The sequence below is a fragment of the Schistocerca cancellata genome, chromosome 8, assembly GCF_023864275.1.
Source record: "Schistocerca cancellata isolate TAMUIC-IGC-003103 chromosome 8, iqSchCanc2.1, whole genome shotgun sequence".
Taxonomy (NCBI): domain Eukaryota; kingdom Metazoa; phylum Arthropoda; class Insecta; order Orthoptera; family Acrididae; genus Schistocerca; species Schistocerca cancellata.
In genome coordinates, this window is record NC_064633.1 from 201,120,163 (window position 1) to 201,143,235 (window position 23,073).

The 23,073-nt window shown below is 40.2% G+C and overlaps 1 protein-coding gene across 1 annotated transcript in view; it reads right to left on the reverse strand.

The window, feature by feature from the left end:
- Nucleotides 1–4,922: 4,922 nt before the first annotated feature.
- LOC126094724 (splicing factor 3A subunit 2) overlaps nucleotides 4,923–23,073 on the reverse strand; it is a 34,928-nt gene continuing 16,777 nt past the window's right edge. Inside the window, exons 3-5 of the mRNA XM_049909266.1 lie at nucleotides 20,786–20,919; nucleotides 9,936–10,193; nucleotides 4,923–5,499 (exon numbers count right to left, since the gene is read on the reverse strand). Of these exons, the coding sequence (XP_049765223.1) occupies nucleotides 5,125–5,499; nucleotides 9,936–10,193; nucleotides 20,786–20,919 (767 nt within the window). The 3' untranslated portion in view covers nucleotides 4,923–5,124. The remainder of the gene's footprint in view (nucleotides 5,500–9,935; nucleotides 10,194–20,785; nucleotides 20,920–23,073) is intronic.

Genomic DNA, 23,073 nt, shown 5'->3' on the forward strand with positions numbered 1-23,073 from the left:
AGCTAGCAGTTAAGCTTCACCAGGTAGCCATTGCTATGCGTCAGGTGCTCCATCCGTATTTATACGGGTACCCTTCCTTTTCCACATGCTTCATCTGGTTTGAATCTGTTGCTTATTTTGCTCTGATCTGATAAGTGCCGTTCTCTTTGTTATAGGTGTTTACGTCACTCTAAGCTGAAAACGCATTATTGTACTGTCATGCATTGTTTGTCGCATTCTGATAATGAGTGTTGACGACCTGTCGCCACTCGCGGCATGGCTTGCTTTTGCGCGCACTACCGCCGCTTTAAAAAAAAAAAATAAATAAATAAAATAACAGAACGCTTATGATAGATGTTCTGAACGAGAGTTTAGTGAAAATTTTTCTCTAGTTGAAAATCATTGCAGATGCCTCTTTAGTACATTACATTCTGCACGTAAATTACAGACATGTTAGATTTAAAAATCTAGTCAGTTGTCGGACTTCATTTCTGACTGTATCACTATTCAGCATAAGAATAATACGAATATAAACATGACATGATATGTATATTCTGCCGCGTTTGCTGTCATCTCACTCTGGTGTCGTAGTTCATTAGGCAAACAGGATTTAAATGAGATAGCAACAAACACGAAAGAATACATGGCACAATGTTTACATTCGTATTGTTCTTATGGTGAAGAGAATACTGCATGTGATTCACGATTCATAAAAGTTCCTATTAGCAACCATCTCTTGTCATAGGTAGGAAAACATTCAGAACGTAGAGTTGGCCATATTGACATACATTCCAAACAGTCCTGCCTGTCGGATTTTTGAAGTACATTTTTAGTGATGACTTCAAATGCAGAGTGTGTTGTTGTTGTCTTCAGTCCGTAGACAGGTTTGATACAGCTCTCCACGCTTTTCTATACTGTGCAATGCAGAGTAGCAACACTTATAAAATAAGAATGAAAATAACTTATAAATTAAATGCTGAAATTAAAAACAAAATTTTATTAGGTTTGCAATACATCTTATAGGAAATGTTTAAAATATCAGTCATGATTCTGAATCACTTTCACTTGATTCTTTGTTGCTCATTTCTTCATACAGAGCATCGTCCTCCGTACCATCTAGTGCATTGGATATCGAACATTATTTAAATGCTTGTTGCGCAGTCTGATTTGGAACACACTTCCATGCATCATAAACCCATTGGCACACTTGCGCGTTCTACACGTCCTGTTGGTGTCAGTTGTCTGTTGCTTTTCGAAAGCCAGTCTGTGTACAGTCATTTAAGCTTGTCCTTAAAATGTTTATTCAAACAGACGTCAAGTGGCTGCAGAATTGATGTCATCCCATCTGGAATTACTGTCAAGTCCATTTTGCTTTCCTCTAATTTTCGTTTTACTGCAGGTGTTGTATGGCCTGCATACGCATCTAATACCATCAGACCGCGTAAACCAAGGTTGCGCCAGGACGATGATTCCACACACACCTAATACATTCCAGCAGCGTGTGCTCCAAAAACCACCCAGTTTCATTTGCTCGTACAATTACAGTTTTTGGAAACACTTCCGATTTCGGTCAAATCTTTCGCTTGAAAATTATGAATGGGGGTTGTTTATGTCCATCTGCTGTGCAAGGAAGCATGACGGACATCCTCTGTTTTTCACCCCCTGATGTAAGAACACTTATGTCTTTCTTTCCTTTCGTGCCAATCATATAATTTGACGGTATGTCAAAATATACAGGAAATTTGGACAGCATTTCCTATCTGACCAAGAAGGTACTGCTTTTCTCTGTGCCGCCTAATTATGAAGCGCTGAAATTCCACGTTTTTCTTCATAATTTTTCGGCAGCTTCTGTGGAACTGAAGTTCGCCTCCGAAGTGAAAAAAACCCATGTGCTTCATAAACAGATCAATCCAGCAGTGACTAGCCTTAAAATTTTCGATTTTTTGCTGTCTAGCAATTTCATGTGCCTTAATTTTTAAAATTTTGTCATTCACAGGCAGGAATTTCTGGCGCTGTTCCTTAACAAATTCATTTAAAATCATTTCTAAAGCACGATATTGGCCACACTTTGGCCCACTCAATGCTTTCCTGTTACTTGAACATTCAGATAATTTGTCCCTCTGCAGTCGCCATTACCAGACGTTGCTCTCATGAATCCCATTATCACAGACCTGCAGCACGATCAGAATTTTGTTCTGCAAATGAAAGAACTCCCCTCTTGAATCTGGCACTTTCACAAAATTCCACGAAGCAATAGGTGCTGCTACGTAAAATCTTAATGAGCTCCAGCGTATCAACTCGTACAACAATCCTAAAGCCTTGTGCGTTGTTGGTATTTTTGTGTAAAGAAATTTATTTTTGTTGCTTCGAATATTTGAAAGGCTGCTACAGCCGAAGATGAACAATAAGGAATTTTTATTTACTTCGTTGGATAATGTATGAAAATGCAGTGGTCGAAACTTGGGGCGGAGAAAAAAAAACTCATCTTCTACCTTTTTTTTTTTTTAATTTATTTACTTATGCAGAGGTTTTGGCGTCAGTATTTATCTTTGTGCCTGCCAAGCATGCCTGTGTAGCGCTACATATATTCAATGGCAGTAGTTAGTTGTGGCAGCACGTACCAACATTTTTCAGGACTTCCGCTTACTTTGCTCTTGATTCTAAGCTGCAGGTGGTTTTTTGGATTACAAAAGCTGGAAAAAAAGTACGGCTTAGATTCGAGTAAATACAGTAAACACCCAGACAGACAATAGTTTGCCAAAAGACCAGGTCCTTTAGCACACTTTCTCCACTACTTATGCCTCATTAAAGTACGAGACAAATTTCTCATGACATGATTTGTTGCCCATTTGGAACTGAGATTATGCCAAATGCATTGCTTTCTGAACTCTACTTCCGTCATTTATGTGTAGAGCACGAAAAGTTGTACCACTATACCCAGAAGCAGGAGTCTATCTCTTTTACATTAGGGACAGTGGATGGCTAAACTTTAAGATTTCTTCGCGACTTTTCGGTCTCAATGAAAGTGGTCTTCACGAAAGTGGCTGTAGCACCTCAACCGAGTTACAGGTGAGCCTGAAACTTTGCATAAGTTCTGTAGGGCCCTCAGGTACATACTGTACAAGTTTGATCAAAATTGATGATGGCTGAGCTGGATGCATCTTCTAAACTGGGATACTTGACATGGAATGACACACCTGTTGCCTCTTCCTCTCGCATTCCTATCCCGCACATCTGCAGCCTCTCTCCAAGCCTTAAGTCTCCCCGCCCCAATCCTTCCTCCCACCACTTTTTTCCCCTCAACCCACCCCAGCAGAAACAAGCTGTCGAACTTTAGTTGAGTGTTCTGTTCAAGCCAGAATGATGGAGCGCCACAGAGGTAGGTAGGTTCATTCAAAACCCAGCATGGTTTTCATTCATTTTTTGGTACCTGTCACTGACTCAATGCTTCTTCTATCAGGTGAGTTGTCTCCCCAGCTCCTAAATTACGTGCGTGTGCTGAAAAGTAAAGCACATGTACTTGTAAAAAAATAAAAAAAAAAGCAATTAGGAAGATCAGGCAGAAAGATTATTAAAGTATAATTTTTAAGCTTCAAAATGATATATTTATTTTTCAAAATAGTTACAGTTAGGACTAACACATTTCTCCCAACATGTAACAAGTTTTTTCATTCCGTCACTGAATAATTCTTCAGACTTTTCTCAAATCCAAGACTTGACAGCTGCCTTCATCTCATCATCTGCGATGTAACGATTACACTTGTTGTGCTCTCTCTTGGGCAGAGGGAAAAAAATAAAATTCACAAGATGCAATTTTTTTTTTTTTTTTTTTTTTTTTTTTTTTTTTGTGGGGGGGGGGGGGGGGGGGGGTGTAGGAGGAGTGTGGAATCGGTTCAAACTTCAGGTTTCACAGAGCCTCGTCAGTAGCATGTGAGGTATGTGGATGAGCATTATCATATGTTGCAAGATTATTGGTGCCAGGCTACCTCTAGCAAGACAAATTCGACTTCGGAGGTGTTTTAGAGTATCTATGTACTGAGAAGAACTGCCTCTCATACCAGACAATCAGTTACATAAACTCTGTGAGCCTGTCTTTTCTCTTCTTGGTCATAATGATGTACCCATGACTCCTCCCCTATCACAATACTTGACAGGAGGCCATCTCCTCTGTCACAGCAGCACTGCAAAAGTTGCTCACAGTTTTTCAATCAATGCTGTTTGTTCTCGTGTGAGAGACAGCGTGGTACCCATTGTGCACAAATTTTACGATATTCTAATTGTTCAATAATGAAACTGACACATTCCTTGGGTATTCCAATATGGTTTTCACAACACTTTTGAGTGATTTGATAGTCATTTTGAATCAAATCATTGATGAGTTTACAATATTTATCACCTGTAGCAGTGACGGACATCCACTGCATGTTTTGTAAACATTTATGGTTTTCCCAGGCCAGCAATACAGAAATTTTACTACCCACCGATTTACAGTAGACCTATCAACAGTATTGTCACCATAAACAGCCTACAAACAATGATGAACCTCACTAGGAGTCAATTTTTCAGCAGTTAAACATTCAAACAGTTTGCTTTTTAACACACATTGACAAAGCACTAGCACACATCTCCATACTTCCGCAATTCAAAATACATTGGATGAATGCAATTCATTCGAATTGTGCATGTGTATATAGGGAGAAGTTACCGTTCACATGCCACTTGGCACATTTCTCAAGGTAATTTAGGTCATGTTCTACAAGCAAGTGTGCATTACTTTTCAGCCTACCCCCATATTTACATTGTCGTTTAACATAGGCAAACAAAATTCCACCATGTAGATAAGCCTGCAAGCGAAGGATAACAACAATAGTCTATAAAAGTGGAAGAACATATTTTTTGAAACATATTGGAACTAATGACATACAGTGAATAAGAAATGTAAATTGTATTAAAAAATCTTTATTATTTTGAAAATGTGAAGAATATTAAATCTCAACTTCTGTCACTGAGATACGTTCAGTTCTTCTGACTATGTATATAAACTGTAAGGCAACAATAAATGTGTGCAAGTTTTGTGTCCTGTTAACAATCAAATTATTCTCAAAGTCTTTTTGAGATAACCAAAACAGGAAGTTTATGTCGAGTTTAAGCAATCTTAGGAGGGGGAGGAGGAATTATAGATACAGATTTAGGGGGAGGTGGAGGCACTGGATTGAAAACAGGAGGTGCAGGGGGCATTCCCGGCGGAGGCACGAGATTTCGAGGTGGCGGCGGTGGCTGAACGACTGGTGGAGGAGGTGGGACTGGAGGTGGCACTAAGTTGGGAGGTGGGTGCACAGCAAGCATCCCCACACCCACTCCAGACACTGGGGGCGGTGGGCCTGGCACAGCAGGCACTGGAACTTTAGCCACCGGTTTTTGCTCATTTTTAAATGCAAACTGCAAAAAGAACTGTTTTGTGTCTTTATTCCAGTGTGTCCAGAATTTTCCCTCTGTCTTTTCCACTTCACGGCTTGGGACCTGTAAAAGACAAGAGAATTGTGATGATTGTACCAATTATTATATTTCTTTTTATAAAATACTAGACACAGACAATTATGTTTATTATAATGTTCTAATACTATTTTTCTTATTTGGTATTTACATTATTTTTATTTCTGTTATGTGAAGAATATTAATGTTAGAATCACTAATTTCATACATATCAGGAACTTTATATAATGCATCAAATTTTAAAATCAAATATGACTTGAATTTAATTAATTTTTAAAATAAATAAAAAATGAAGCTACATCATTCTGTTAATTATAACTATAGGTTATTATTAGAATAAATATTTTCAATTAGCATTTAGAATAGAAATTTCTTGTTTTGAAGACTTAGATGATGAAAACATCCGCAAGAGGTTAAATAGCAGCAGTGGAAGAAACCAAAGATGTGACTGAGTAACCTGTGCCCCCCCCCCCCCCCCCCCCCTCCATCTGCCACACACTCAACCATGCACATGATCAGAAACAGAGTGAGTATGAGTCAAATGTTGCGGGTTGCACACTTTACATACCGAGGTGCCACTGTTACATCAGTCCTGTAACACCTGCCTTCCTTCCTCCCTTCTGTAGTTCCACAAGTATGACAAGTCTGAGAACTGTGGCACTGCGGTCACTTCATACTTGTCCACTCGTTCTCTCTTACTGAAATGTGCAGGAGTGAAGGCTAATTGTGACTTAGTATGGAAGTTTTGCTCGAGTATCATGTTTTTGGAAACCCAGAATCTACTATGTAGGAATCAACATGGATTCCGGAAACAGCGATCGTGTGAGACCCAACTCGCTTTATTTGTTCACGAGACCCAGAAAATATTCGATACAGGCTCCCAGGTCGATGCTATTTTTCTTGACTTCCGGAAGGCGTTCGATACAGTTCCGCACTGTCGCCTGATAAAACAAAATAAGAGCCTACGGAATATCAGACCAGCTGTGTGGCTGGATTGAAGAGTTTTTAGCAAACAGAACACAGCATGTTGTTATCAATGGAGAGACGTCTACAGACGTTAAAGTAACCTCTGGCTTGCCACAGGGGAGTGTTATGGGACCATTGCTTTTCACAATATATATAAATGACCTAGTAGATAGTGTCGGAAGTTCCATGCGGCTTTTTGCGGAAGATGCTGTAGTATACAGAGAAGTTGCAGCATTAGAAAATTGTAGCGAAATGCAGGAAGATCTGCAGCGGATAGGCACTTGGTGCAGGGAGTGGCAACTGACCCTTAACATAGACAAATGTAATGTATTGCGAATACATAGAAAGAAGGATCCTTTATTGTATGATTATATGATAGCGGAACAAACACTGGTAGCAGTTACTTCTGTAAAATATCTGGGAGTATGCGTGCGGAACGATTTGAAGTGGAATGATCATATAAAATTAATTGTTGGTAAGGCGGGTACCAGGTTGAGATTCATTGGGAGAGTCCTTAGAAAATGTAGTCCATCAACAAAGGAGGTGGCTTACAAAACACTCGTTCGACCTATACTTGCGTATTGCTCATCAGTGTGGGATCCGTACCAGATTGGGTTGACGGAGGAGATAGAGAAGATCCAAAGAAGAGCGGCGCGTATCGTCACAGGGTTATTTGGTAACCTTGATAGCGTTACGGAGATGTTTAACAAACTCAAGTGGCAGACTCTGCAAGAGAGGCGCTCTGCATCGCGGTGTAGCTTGCACGTCAGGTTTCGAGAGGGTGCGTTTCTGGATGAGGTATCGAATATATTGCTTCCCCCTACTTATACCTCCCGAGGAGATCACGAATGTAAAATTAGAGAGATCAGAGCGCGCACGGAGGCTTTCAGACAGTCGTTCTTCCCGCGAACCATACGCGTCTGGAACAGGAAAGGGAGGTAATGACAGTGGCACGTAAAGTGCCCTCCGCCACACACCGTTGGGTGGCTTGCGGAGTATAAATGTAGATGTAGATGTAGAAGTTGAGTACACTATCTTGCTGTTGTAAAGCAGCAGTGACAAGGCGAAATGACCTACTATCATGATCAGATGGCACTCAATGAAGCTGTGCTTTGTTAGAGTGTGGAGGGTGTAAGACAAAATTTAAGTGATGCAGTGTATACAATTGCAAATATGTTTATTACAAGAGAAGTGATGTCTAAGTGTACACTTCAGATGAAAAACATACAAATGTTGTCTAATGCAAACAATGTGGTTGTATTCTTGTTTATTCCATCTCCACCATAAGAAAATGTATGTGACGTGTCAAATGTTGTGTTCCTGCAATCAAAAAGCACAACATTTCTGTATCCTTTTGGTTGTCGCAAGTAGCTCTAACTTTTTTGAAGACTGTTGTAAATTTATTTTCATAATTAATCCCCATTAGAGAATGTACTTCATCCTCATGTCATGTGTTTTGTACTGTCACCACAGACTTGATAATGTCTTGCAAGTGTGTAAATGTCAATGTAATTGTAGACAGTCACTGAATAGACATCATGTAATACAATAAACTTAAAGCTCTCTCTCTCTCTTTCTCACACACTCACACACACACACACACACACACACACACACACACACACACACATACACACACTAACACACACACAAATAATATACACATCTATTTAATGTGTGCATAAACAAAACAATATTTACTGCTAACCAATCAGTCACTGTACTGGTATGTAATAATTATATAGTCCTGTGGTTGTATCTGTAGCAGCAATGCCACAAGTCTGCAATTATACTCATGTACTTGTTCTCCTGTCTATGTGGGATGTGTGTGATTGTACTCGACAACAAACTCAATTGATGAGTTTTTGGTTAAACAGACAGCAGCAGTGACTTGTGAGTCGAGTCACTCAGCACACGGAAATGGCAAGTTTGGAGATGATGTTATGCTGCTTGCTGACATGTTTAAAGCGAGAACACGGAGCTCATTTCTGATCCCTACCCCTCCGCCCATACTCCCCCCCCGCCCCCCAAAAAAATAAAATTCACAGTGTAGGCAGGCCCCCGGTGTAAAACCTGTCCCATTCACCCTCCCACCACCACCACCTACTCCATCCTGTAACCCGGAAGGTGTACACGATCAAAGGCAGAGCCATGTGTGAAAGCACCCACGTGATTTACCAACTGACCTGCCTACACTGTGACGCTTTCTATGTGGGAATAACCAGCAACAAACTGTCCATTCGCATGAATGGACACAGGCAGTGTTTGTTGGTAATGAGGATCACCCTGTGGCTAAACATGCCTTGGTGCACCGCCAGCACATCTTGGCACAGTGTTACACCGTCTGGGTTATCTGGATACTTCCCATTAACACCAACCTGTCAGCACTCCAGAGATGGGAACTTGCCCTTCAGTATATCCTCTCTTCTCGTTACCCACCAGGCCTCAACCTCCGCTAATTTCACGTTGCCGCCGCTCATACCTCACCTGTCATTCAACATCTTTGCCTCTGTACTTCCGCCTCGACTGACATCTCTGCCCAAACTCTTTGCCTTTACAAATGTCTGCTTGTGTCTGTGTATGTGCGGATGGATATGTGTGTGTGCACGAGTGTATACCTGTCCTTTTTTCCCCCCAAGGTAAGTCTTCCCGCTCCCGGGATTGGAATGACTCCTTACCCTCTCCCTTAAAACCCACATCCTTTCGTCTTTCCCTCTCCTTCCCTCTTTCCTGATGAAATAACCGTTGGTTGCGAAAGCTTGAATTTTGTGTGTATGTTTGTGTGTCTATCAACATGCCAGCACTTTTGTTTGGTAAGTCATGTCATCTTTGTTTATATAAAACACTAACTGATGTTTTGATGCTCCAGACTACTCTTTCCCCTAAGTGAATTGACAAAAGCAAGAGATACAAAATTTGTTGTATTTTAAGTTTAATTCTTTTAAATAATTTCCAGGTAGTAATGCATATGTAAAGTAGTGGGATTTCAAATCTGACATGTATCAACTGACTTGCAGCACCTAATTGCTACAAACATTGGAAGTACACAAAAATCACAACACTCTTATTGTGGTCTCCTAGGGTGATTGTTGCGGCTTCTGGCACTGTATATCTTCTCCGCAGTTGAATATGTCACTGTGACTATTCTACCCATGATAAATGTTGTCTAAATATTTCTTGTTATATGTCGCATTTGAAAAAAAAGTGTTTGAGATTATTATGCAAAGTATGTTGCTTTTCAAAAGTAATCTGTGATTCTCTCTTTTAATAAGAAAACATTAAAGACTGCTTCTTTTGTCTCCTTTGTGAAAGGTTTCCTAATAGAAGACACTACGGTTATTTTATATTTTACAATGAAACATGGCTTTGTGTTAGTATAACTTAATGAAGTTCCATTGTCTGACAATGCACTGTGAAATTTTGTCCAACCATGCAGTGTGGAATTCCTTTGTCATCTGCAACCTTAAGCATACACTTAGATTCATAAAATATCATACCTTAAATGCTATTGTTTCATATGGTTCAGCTGCAAATAGGAGATATTGCCACTTTCTGTCTGGAGGTTCAACCTTCTGTTCATATGCAGACATGAAACGATGCCGAGGAAGAACACCTTCTGCAATTTCAGGATAATCTATTTGAAACAGTAAACTCTGCTGCCCTGTTTCAGGATCCCGTTGCTTTGTCACACGGTAACCAGGACGACCAATCTTCACAAACTTCTTGGGTTCAACTCTTGGTTTTTCGGGTGCAGGCTAGAACATTGTGTACAAATACTATTAATTTCTGTTTCACTTTTTCTGCTACCCATGTCTTTCTCAAAACCTGAAAAATCAAAGCTAAGCAGAAAAGTAAGAATAGAGAGACACTAATCATACACTAAGAGAGTGGCACAATGGTTACAGGTATTATAATTTGGCAACTGAACTTCTAAGCACCATATTGCCAAGCTTTGAATAAAAGAGAATGTTCATTATTTTGGCATGGTGTTAGTTTAAAGAGAGTATTTTATTAAGTACCGTATTTACTCGAATCTAAGCCGCATCTGAAAAATGAGACTCGAAATCAAGGAAAAAAAAATTCCCGAATCTAAGCCGCACCTGAATTTGAGAGTCGAAATTCAAGGCGAGAGAAAAGTTTTAGGCCACACCTCCAAACCGAAACAAAGTTGGTCCATTGTAATATGAGACACAATTTAGGTCGAATGAATGACTATACAGCTACAGTAGTTTGGTTCGAGTCGTAAGCTTAGCAGTTAAGCTTTACCAGGTAGCCATTGCTATGCGTCAGGCGCTCCATCCGTATTTATACGGGTACCCTTCCTTTATCACGTGCTTCGTCTGGTTTGAATTAATTGCTTATTTTTCTTTGACCTGATAAGTGTCGTTCTTTTTCTTATAGGTGTTTACGTCACTCTAAGCTGAAAAATGCATTACTGTACTGTGTCATGCATTGTCTGTCTCATTCTGATAATGAGTGTTTACTACCTGTCGCCGCTCGCGGCATTGCTTGCTTTTGTGCGCGATATCGCCACTTAAAAAAAAAAAAAAAAAAAAAAAAAAAAAAAAAAAAAAAGAGGAGGAATCCTCTCATTAGCAAAACAATGGCAAGAGACTGCTATTTGTTGTTACTTACACAGCTGCTTTCTTTGATAATGATCAACAAGAACCAAATAATAGACTGCGTATGATAGAAGATGTTCTGAACAAGAGTTTAGCGAAAATTTTTCTCCGTTTGAAAATCTTTGCAGACGTCTCTTTAGTACATTATATTCTGCACAGAAATTAGAGTCATCTTAGATTTAAAAATCTAGTCAATTACTGTGCTTCATTTCTGACTGTATCACTGTTAGGCATAAGAAGAATACGAATATAAACATGGCATGATATGTATGTTCTTCCGCGTTTGCTGTTGTCTCACTCTAGTTTCGTAGTTTATTAGGCAGACAGGATTTAAATGAGATAGCAGCAAACACAAAAGATTACATGGCAAAATGTTTATTTTCGTATTATTCTTATGCTGAGAGAATACTGCATGTGATTCACAATTCGTAAAAGTTCCTATTAGCAATCACCGCTTCTCAGAGGTAAGAAAAAATTCAGAACGTAGAGTTGGCCATATTGACAAACATCCCAAACAGTCTTGCCAGTCAGATTTTCATAGTACACTGAAACGCTGCAACATTCGAAGATGAACAATACAGAATTTGTATTTACTTCCTTGGATAATGTATGAAAATGCAGTGGTCGAAACTCGGGGCGGAGAAAAAAGCTCGTCTTCCACCTTTTTTAACTTATTTACTGACGCAGAGGTTTTGGCGCCAGTATTTATCTTTGTGTCTGCAAATCATGCCTGTGTAGAGCTACATATATTCGACGGCAGAAGTTAGTTGTGACGGCACCTACCAACATCTCTCAGAACTTCCGCTTACTTTGCACTCGATTCTAAGCCGCAGGCGGTTTTTTGGATTACAAAAACCAGAAAAAAAGTGCAGCTTAGATTTGAGTAAATACGGTACTACTTCCTGGTTTCAAGCAAATGCTCATTCTCAAGTGCACAAATGGATGTTGACATATCATTCTTGTAAATAGATAATAAAGTCATATGACAAGCACAGTTATGTATAGAATGTGATTTTTGTTATACACACTGATTCAGATGCCCTATTGCTGGGTTTTATGCAACCTGCACCATCTTCAAATACCATGAACAAGAAATTCTTTCACTCGCTACACCCAAACTGTTCGTCCTACAGAAAAAGTGAACAGGACATTTTTGTAGGAAATTTAATGTAGTTTTTGCTAGAGGCTATAGTTTTCGAATTTTTTAAAAAAATAACTCCACGCCCATTTATCTCGAATACCTCAACAGTGGCCTCCTGCGAAAACGCATCCCAGTACAAAATTTAACTACATTAAATTTCCTACAAAAAGGTCCTACCCAATTCTTCGATAGGACTAACAGTTTTCACATAGCAGTGAGAGAATATGAAAATCTAGAGCATGTTTTTTGAAGGCATTGCAGGTTGCATAAAACCGATTGGTAAGGGCACATGACTCGCTCTGTATACAGCAAGTGTTATAAGTTTCAAATAATAGCATGAAACAACACAAGCTTACAACATACACTACTTATTTTATAACTTCAATTTTAAGATCAAACTACATGACAACTTGCAACGCAAAAGAAACAAAACCTTTGTAACAGTGTATACATTATCATAAAGAAGGCGAAACCTACATATACAAAAATGCAACTAGTATTTACATTAGAATATACAGGTCTCTGTGTTTTACTGCTGAATAGAATAAATGTAATGGAGCTGACACTAATGCAAACTATGAATGGTGTCTCTCAGCTTCATTAGCAGATAAAGGAGGGATAGGAAAGAGGAAGTGGAGCAGAATGACAGTTTAGCAGGACTGTCACTCTTTATCACTGGTTTAAGAAACAGACACAGAAAAGTATATCACCATCTTCTTCATATCTTCATTTCCCCTACTATGCCATTTATTGCCTGTTATGGGCTCCCTCTTTTCTTTTGCCTGGCATGACATCTTTCTCTCTCTGACTTCAATTTTAAAACTTGCCAATCACTCTGGGTCCATTCACTGCAGGTGTTTCTTCCATCTTCAGTTTTCTTAGAACTTTTCTTGTACACCACCCACTTTTTCCCCCCCTCTAATGGCCTGTGAGTCAACTGTTTGGGCCCAGGGCCAGGCAGCCACCAACACTTCGGCAGGCAAACATGTTGCTGCATACCTCTGTTCATGTGGGCAGATCCTGATGCTACTGTAAGCCATCTTGTCCATGCTGGATAGCCTTTAATCTGCAGTGTGGGCAAACTGCTTGTTGTCCCTGCTGCAGTCAGCATCCCTGTGGGGTAGCTGTCATCATCACTCTACCGACTGCACAACAGTGCCACAGTCGCACCTCTTCAGCACTGATCCTCATGTTGATATGTCAGAACAACCTGGCGTCCATGCACCATTATATTGTTATCTTGTGCAGTGTGATGTACTACCGGCTTCCTGATAATAGAAACTCTTTTCCGCCATCCACTGTAGTGTCTGTCACTCCTGGCCATTATAATTGGTATCAGACACAGGACTGGCAACTACAGTTGCACCTGTTTACTGCCTGAAGAGGAATATTACCTGCCAAATAATTGCATTGTATAAAAGTAGAAAAATCAGTAATGCTAGAATCACTTCAATAGTGAAAAAGATGTAAAACACTCTTTACTATGCTATTTTTCATATCATTCAGCTACATAGATTTAAGGAAACCACAAAAAACCTAAATGGTGATACGAAAAACAGACTTTAAATCCCATTTTTCCTGATAAATAGGCCAGTTATGTCCCAGTGTACATCGTGCCACAATTAATTTTCAGTCTATACGACAATTTAATTCCTATTTTACTTCTCTTCCTTTTGGAACCTAAAAATTTTTGCCACTCGCAGAAAGGGAAACAGATGTGTAACTGTTCCAACACAATTTTCATTCATGAAAGGCAATTTCTGAAGCACTATTTTGACATTTTCAGTCAGATAAAAAATGAATACTATACACTTCATAAGTAATTCATGAAACTCAGTTTGAACAAAAATCAAAGATGCTCGCTCGTTATTATAAGCTGTGTGACAGAAAGAACTATCACCACTTAAATCATAAGATATTGGAAAAAATGACATACGACCTTTGGACATTAAGTGACTGATTATTTACATTGTTTTATTTGTTATATTTTTACCCAGTCACATGATCACTTCACAATGCCACACTGTGGAATGCTGAATGTTGATTGTTTTGTAAAAATATGAAAAATTAAATACTGAGAAAAAGTCATTGCTAAAAACTCTAAACAGGTAACAAGAAATAAAAATTGTTGTAGCAGGTCATGTTGAGGAGACAGTGCAGATCATTTGTTGACAATGAATTGTCAGTTTAGAAACACCCAGCTTCTCAGTGTATGATAAAAGAACTCAACTGACACATTTTCTACTCAATGTTATTTCAGTTACAACTGGCTTTTCTGTTACGGTGGCATACTGCCAGAAGTTGGTGTTATCAAGGAATAAGCATCCTTGCAGTGGACTGTATTTGCTTCTGTGAGGATTTTCAAATTACCGTATGCCAAAAAAGAGAGAGACTGTATTATGAAACTGCAGCATGCTTTTCTTTTTCATGTAATAATTACCATGGTTTGTCATAGCCACTAGACAGCTACCCTTACATATGATAACAAATAAATAAAAAACTCAGTGACACTTTTGTTCACATTCTTGAAGAAATATAAATGCATACATTTACAGAAACAAAGAATGTCTTCCTTACAAGCTATTTTACAGTTACTATATATATACTGGATATAAATTAATTAGTTTTTTGAGAATGTGTGACAATGTCAAAGTTTGGGAGGGTAAAGAGAGCTGTCCCTGTGGGACAGAGCACACCCTCACCCACCACTTCTTCCATTACCAACACAGTCTGTCATTATGCTCTCCCATGTTGGGGGCTTAACACAACATTCTCTATCAACAACCGGAAAAAGTTAAGATGGCTAATTGTATTTTTTTTTTATTTTTTTTGCTGGAACTGATAGTATATGCACAAATAAAAGGGCAATTGTGACTGGTCATGAAGTTACTAAGAATCAACTGACAATCATTGCCCTGCCAGGCATGGCCATACAGACATAATGTATATGACACCTTTCTTCATCTAGCAAGAGAGCTGTTAACAAACCTCAAACCATATGATATGCTGCTTGTGTGGAAAAATGTTCTCAAACTAATCCCGAGAACATAAAATTTCATTCTGATTTGATGAATTCCAAACAGGCACTGAGAGTAGTGGTTCAGGGCCCGGCTATAGCCACAGAATGTAGCACAAAGCTAAATGCAGAGGATCTTGTATTAATGTATGCACACCGGTTTTCAAGGCTGCTCCCTCCAGGAGGCGACGGCACAGCAGAATCAAACAAGCTAATTCTACACTGAAGCTTAATTATTTCCACAAATGCTCACTTGGGCAGAGGACTGGGAGAAAGCCCTACCTAGGCGCACCTCAACTCCAACTACCTCTAAGAGTAGAGCCAGAGGTCATCCTGCCCCCAACAAACACTCTTTCACTTGAACACGACTTGAGGATAAAAGTTATTAACTGACAGGGGGACGTTAAGGACAGCCTTCCTGTGATTTTCTTCACAGGATTTGAAGGCCACAGCCCAGATATCAATATTCTAAAACAGAATGACACATTTCTCAAAAAAGTATAAAATAAATTGTCTGTCAACATTAGAATATTTCGAGTGCTGCTTAGTACAAAACATTTCGAGCTTATTAACATAACTGCTGGTAACTGAACATATAGCAACAAATCTCTATAATATTTTTGTGAGGGTGTTATCAGTCATCTCAGCACTGACTCAATACCAAACGGGTCTCTCGGAACTCCTCTTTTGTGGAGAACCAATCATACCTATAATAGAGTACTACTATAATGGGAATCACCACTACCAAAGGTATCCTATCACGTCCCTTCCTCTTTAGTATGCTTCTAACATAATCGCTTAGTCAAATGCGAGATCATGTTACAAAGTGTTTGGACATCGTGTACCTGAGGTGGGACGTGGGAACCAGCCGGGTATTCATGTAAACAACATACTGGCTGCTTGGTACACTGGCCTTCAGCATGTGTGTGTGGGGGGGGGGGGGGGGGCTGGTGCGTGAGAAGGTGGGGGGGAGGGGTTGAGGGGGAGGGGCGGGGGGACAACAAAGGAATTATGAGACTTAGATATAATGAAAAGTTGGAATTCTCTTTCTGCTACAATTAAACACACAGGAAAACAAGCTGCATATGGAATTATTTAATGTTTATTACACCCGCATTATGATATTTCAATTTCATGTCAATATCATTTAATGATATCTTTTAACTGAAGAAACATTACTCTAAATCTAAATATGGTGGAAACACTTTTGCTTTGTAAATCACATAACAAGAACACTCATGAATAAAGTGAAACTAATAGCTACAGGGACTTTCATGACAAGCAATTAATTTTATTTTTTGCAACATGAAAGAATTAAAAAAAAAATAGATCCTATATTTGTTCAATAGCAGTGGTGAGAAATAACTCATTGACACTTCTTAATGTAAAGAAAGAATATGAATACGCAAAAATAGCTAAATGTATCAAACACTCTGATGGGTAAAAACCCCTAATGCTCTGTGGGATTGAATGCTGCCTGTTGGCATTTTGGGCGCACAATACAGAAAGGAAAGTAAACAAGTGGAGCAGAAATGGAAGGGGAATCATCCCAGTTAGTGTTCAGGGTGCAAATAGGGAAATCCAGGGCATAAGCAACTTTGACAATAGCAGAGCATTACGGCCTGGCACCTGGAAATGAGCACCTCAGAAATAGCAAAGCTGGTTTACTGTTTGCGTGCTACTGTCATGATGATCTACGGATACTGCTCGAAGGACAGTAAAAGAACAGAGTAGGTGTCGGACATCCACACTACGTTATAGGATGTGGAGGTTGGAAGCTCGACGCTCTTTGGAGCATGAGGTGGCGATTTGTGGCAGATCAGACAACAGAGTACAATGCTGGTGTAGGCACAAGTGTGTTGGAGGACATCATTCAGCAAACATTACTGAACATGGCACACTACGATAGATGATCACTGTTACCATGCTGGCCTAACATCAATAATTACGAATGCAATGGGCATGGGGTCACTGAAATTGTTCTGTGAATCCATGGAAACATGTCACATTGTTGGCTGAATCATGTTTCTTGCTACACTAGCTCAAAGATCATGTACAGATATACCATCTTCCAGGCAAATCGTGTCTCACAACATGCACCGTGCCACGGACAAAGGCTGCTGGGAACAGTATTGTGCTACGATAGGGCAGTAACCAAAGGCACAATGACAACTGTGGACAATGTGAACACTGCTGAGGACCACTTGCATCCCTTTACGCTTGAGGTGCTCCCTGATGGTAATGGATATTCCAGCCAGATAACTGCTTATATCACAAGGCCAGAATCACACTACATTTGTTTGAGGAGCACAACAGAGAAATCACATCATCAATGTCTTGGCCACCAGATTCACCTGATCTGAATCTGATTGAACACATATGGAATGCTATCAGGCAACAGCTCCGTTCCCACAAGCCACATGTGCGTAGACATCTGGTGTCACGTACCTCTGGAAACCTACCAAAAACTTGTTGAACCCATGTTATGCAGAACTGCTGCTATATTATGTTCTAAAAGTGGACTAATGCACTATTCAGTAAGTGGTCATCATGTTGTGGCTCATCAGCGTATGCACAAAGTGTCTATCAATATATTTTTTTAAGAAACAGCAACTGTGTTTCTAATTGTGTTGTGACAATTTAACATACGAGCCAGGTACGGACTCAAAGCTGAATTTCCTGCTTTTTGTGAGCAGTAGCCTTAACCTTTAGGCTGTCTGAGAATGCTAAAACCTACATTGTCACTGATTTTTCTGCCTACAACTTTTGAACACAACTACTGGTGCTTCTCTCACGAGGGTGATATGGGAGCAGCACCACTCTGAGGGACCAGAACTGGTGGAGTACATGGCTTTTCCTGCCATAAGGGATATATATGAAATGAATTGAATCTCCTGAAATGAAGTGAATGTTTTGTTGACAAAAATATTGTGTCTACGGAGGTCGAAGTAGAGTGTGATTGTGAAGTTATCTGGACACGTTTAACAGGGCTACGAGAAGTAAAGTTAATTGTTGGGTGTTATTACCGGCCACCAGGTTCTACCGTGACAGTTCTAGAATCATTCAAAGGGAGTCTACACTCTGTATTGCAGAAGTACCCGGATCATGCTATATAAGTCGGAGGCGACTTCAACCTACCTAGTATAGACTGGGATGTCTATGGATTTATTACAGGTGGTACAGACAAGCCGTCATGTGAATTATTTTTGAACACATTATCCGAAAACTGTCTTGAGCAGCTAAATCGACAGCCAACGCGTAATAGAAGTATTTTAGATCTGGTACCACGAACAGACCAGACCTCATCGACGATGTCAGTGTTGAGAGAGGGATTGGTGATCATGATGTTGTCATTACGACTATGGTTACGAAAGTTAAAAAGTCGGTCAAGAAGGTTAGGAGAGTATTCATACTAGAAAGAGCAAATAAGCAGTTGTTTGCATCCCACTTAGTAAATGAATCGACTTCATTTACTTCCTGTACAATGGACGTGGAAGATTTATGGGCAAATTTTAAACACATTGTAAATCACGCATTGGACAAGTATGTGCCGAAAAAGTGGGTTACGGACAGAAAAGACCCACCATGGTTTAACAGCGCAATTTGGGAAATGCTCAGGAAGCAAAGACAGTTGCACTTGCGGTACAAGAAAGATCGGGAGAATGAGGACGGGCAAAAGTTAGTAGAGATTCGTGCTGCTGTAAAGAGAGCGATGCCCGAAGCATACAACCACTACCACCGTCATACCTTAGCAAAAGATCTTGCTGAAAACCCAAGGAAATTCTGGTCTTACGTAAAATCGGTAATCGGTAAGCAGGTCGAAGGCTTCCATCCAGTCATTCACTGATCGGTCTGGCCTGGCAACGAAAGACAGCAAAACGAAAGCTGAAATTTTAAATTTAGCATTTGAGAAATCTTTCACGCAGGAGAATCGTCCAAACCTCCCGCCATTTGAGTCTCGTACTGATTCCCGTATGGAGGACATAGTGATAGACATCCCTGGGGTTGTGAAATAGCTGAATGGGTTGAAAATAAATAAATCGCACAGGTCCTGGTGGGATTCCAATTCGGTTTTACAGAGAGTACTCTACTGCATTGGCTCCTTACTTAACTTGCATTTATTGCGAATCTTTTGCCCAACGTAAATTCCCGAGCGACTGGAAAAAAGCGCAGGTGACGCCTGTATATAAGAAGGGTAGAAGAACGGATCCTCAAAATTACAGACCAATATCCTTAACATCGGTTTGTTGCAGGATTATCGAACAAATTCTCAGTTCGAATATAATGAATTTCCTTGAGACAGAGAAATTGCTGTCCATGCATCATCACAGCTTTAGAAAGCATCGCTCCTGTGAAATGGAACTCGCCCTTTTTTCACATATCATCTTGGGAACCATGAATGAAGGGTATCAGACGGATGCCATATTCCTTGACTTCCGGAAAGCGTTTGACTCGGTGCCCCACTGCAGACTCCTAACTAAGGTACAAGCATATGAGATTGGTTCCCAAATATGTGAATGGCTCGAAGACTTCTAAAGTAATAGAACCCAGTACGTTGTCCTCGATGGTGAGTGTTCATCGGAGGTGAGGGTATCATCTGGAGTGCCACAGGGAAGTGTGGTAGGTCCGCTGTTGTTTTCTATCTACATAAATGATCTTTTGGATAGGGTGGATAGCAATGTGTGGCTGTTTGCTGATGATGCTGTGGTGTACGGGAAGGTGTCACCATTGCGTGCCTGTAGGAGGATACAAGATGATTTGGACAGGATTTGTGATTGGTGTAAAGAATGGCAGCTAACTCTAAATATAGATAAATGTAAATTAATGCAGATGAATAGGAAAAAGAATCCTGTAATGTTTGAGTACTCCATTAGTAGTGTAGCGCTTGACACAGTCACGTCGATTAAATATTTGGGCGTAACATTGTAGAGCGATATGAAGTGGGACAAGCATGTAATGGCAGTTGTGGGGAAGGCGGATAGTCATCTTTGGTTCATTGGCAGAATTTTGGGAAGATGTGGTTCATCTATAAAGGAGACTGCTTATAAAACACTAATACGACCTATTCTTGAGTACTGCTCGATGGTTTGGGATCCCTATCAGGTCAGATTGAGGGAGGATATAGAAGCAATTCAGAGGCGGGCTGCTAGATTTGTTACTGGTAGGTTTGATCATCACGCGAGTGTTACGGAAATGCTTTAGGAACTCGGGTGGAGGAAAGGAGGCGTTCTTTTCGTGAATCGCTACTGAGGAAATTTAGAGAACCAGCATTTGAAGCTGACTGCAGTACAATTTTACTGCCGCCAACTTATATTCCACGGAAAGACCACAAAGATAAGATAAGATAAGAGATTAGGGCTCGTACAGAGGCATATAGGCAGTCATTTTTCCCTCGTTCTGTTTGGGAGTGGAACAGGGAGAGAAGATGCTAGCTGTGGTATGAGGTACCCTCTGCCACGCACCATAAGGTAGATTGCAGAGTATGTATGTAGATGTAGAAGTAGTACAGAAAGCTATGACAAACACTTAAACATAGATCTGTCAGCAATTTGAGCTGCAAGTACAGACCTGTTGTGGTGACTCCTTTGCTTCTTTAGCAGCACGACGAGCCAAATTTGCCTGATGCTTCTTTCCCTGTGTGTGTGCCAAATAGCTCCCTTCATTGTTATGCAGTGTTAGGCAAAGTTTACACTCATATGACCCTGGAAGCAAATAATAAAAAAATAATTATTATGGTTGCCTCACAAAATAGTAAATTTTATCACAGACAATGGGTTAGTTATTGTGGACAATGCAGGAATCAGCTGCAGCCTCGTCCAAAAACGAACTGCGGCACCGAAGTTCCAGAAAATCAATGAGCAGTGGGCCCTTGCTTTCAAAGAAAAATGTCATCGTGACTTTCCTGGAGCTGGCCTGAACAGCTTTGGATTTTTGTGGTAGGGATGAATCCATGCGTTTCCAATGTTGGCCCTGACGATTGCTCTCCAGCTCAAAATGATGACATCTTATTTCATCTCGCATGACAATATGAGACAGGTAACAACAGTCTTCATTGTGATATCATACCAGGTGTCGCAGTGATGGCAACATTCAGTTCAACTTCTGCTCATCCATCACACTGTGGGGAACCCACTGTGCACAGATTTTTTGGACTCTGTCATGATGGCGTGAGCAGTACCAGAGAGCAGTTTTTCACTTCCCACAGAACACCAGTGTTCTGCAGAACACAGTTTGGGAAACACTAACGTAGAGGAATTCTTCCCAGACACTTAGAATCCCAGAACCTTCACTTGGTTCAAATATATTGATGATATCATGACATTGACAGAGTGGGGGCACTCCATCCACTTTCCTCCAAAACCTCAACACTGTCTTCCCAATTCACTTTACCTGATTCTCAGTCCAGCAATCCACTTTCCTCGATGTCAACCTCCACCTCAAGGATGGCTACGTTAGTAACCCCATCCACATCTATCTTACCAACCACTAACAGTACCTCCTCTTAGACCACTGTCACCCTTTCCACACCAAGAAGTCCCACAAAAATACGCAGATGGTCTCAGTGAAGCCTTCACAGGCAGAAATTATCCTCCTAACTTTTCCATAAACTGATCTCCCATGTCTTGCCTCCCAAGTCACTCACTAGTCTTATAAAGCCTCTGTCTGACCACACACTCTTTTCTAACTTATTTTAAATTTGATTATGATTTCTGTGTTATTAGTTATTATTTAAAATTGAAGTAACCAATGAATAAAACAAGTTTTCCTCACTTTTAAAAATGTTATTAAAATAAACATAGTGTTTCTCAAAATATTCTGTGAGAGGAAAAGTTTGGGTACCCCTACTACAGATGGCTCTGAGCACTATGGGACTATGGTCATCAGTCTACTACAGATGGCCAGTGAACAGGTTGATGTAGGATGGTGCCAATGCTTACAATGGATTTGTTTCTGGGCGATACCTTCGATGGAGAAGTATCTTGTCATTTATGTGCTGGGAAAGGAAATGTACAATAGCACCAATGCCCTGGCCACTGTGGATGTTAGTGGAGAGAGAGTTGGTATCAACACTGAAATGAAGTGTGTCAGGTGGTAAGGGAATAGGAAGAATGGAGAATCAGTAGAGGAAAAGGTTAGTGTCCTTTACTTAGAAAAGAAGGTAACAGGCTGAAAGTGTTGGTCCACAGCATCGAAGATTCTCTCTGTGGATGAACAGTAACCAAGCACAATGGAGTGTCCTGGGCGGGTTGGGTTTATTTACTTTAGGTAGAGCCTCTCCACCAGATAACCCCTGCAGTTCATAACCACTGTGGTGGAACCCTCTTAATCAGGTAGGATTATAAGGTCAGGATCAATTTTTAGGTGGTGGATTGCAGTTCTTTCTGTGGATGTGAGGTTGGTTTCCATGGTGGATTTGGTGAATGATGGTGAAGCAAGACTCAAGGTCAGGAAATTCTGGAAAGTTGACAATGAACAACTTGAGGACAATGGGGATGGTTCATGGTTAGAAATAAAAGAGTAAACTGAGTAATACAAGTCACAATATTGGTTATAGATCAGTTTTAATTGGTAGGATTACTGGCAAAAAGTGTTTTCATTTAGGGATCACGAGGAGGAGAGAAGGTCTTTAATAAGACTAGCACGACTGAATTTGGGAGTGAGGCAAAAGATAGGGCCTTTGGGAAAGTCTGATACTTCTGTGAAACTGCAGCTTTTAGAGAACAGGTTCATGATTGTATTGTAGGCCTATTTGTTCTCTGTGTTCTATAGAGTGTCAGGAGGGAGTTTCTGCAGATATAAGAAAAGTAGCATGACTACAACAGAAGTTTGGCAGATATGAGGAGGTGCAGAGAAGG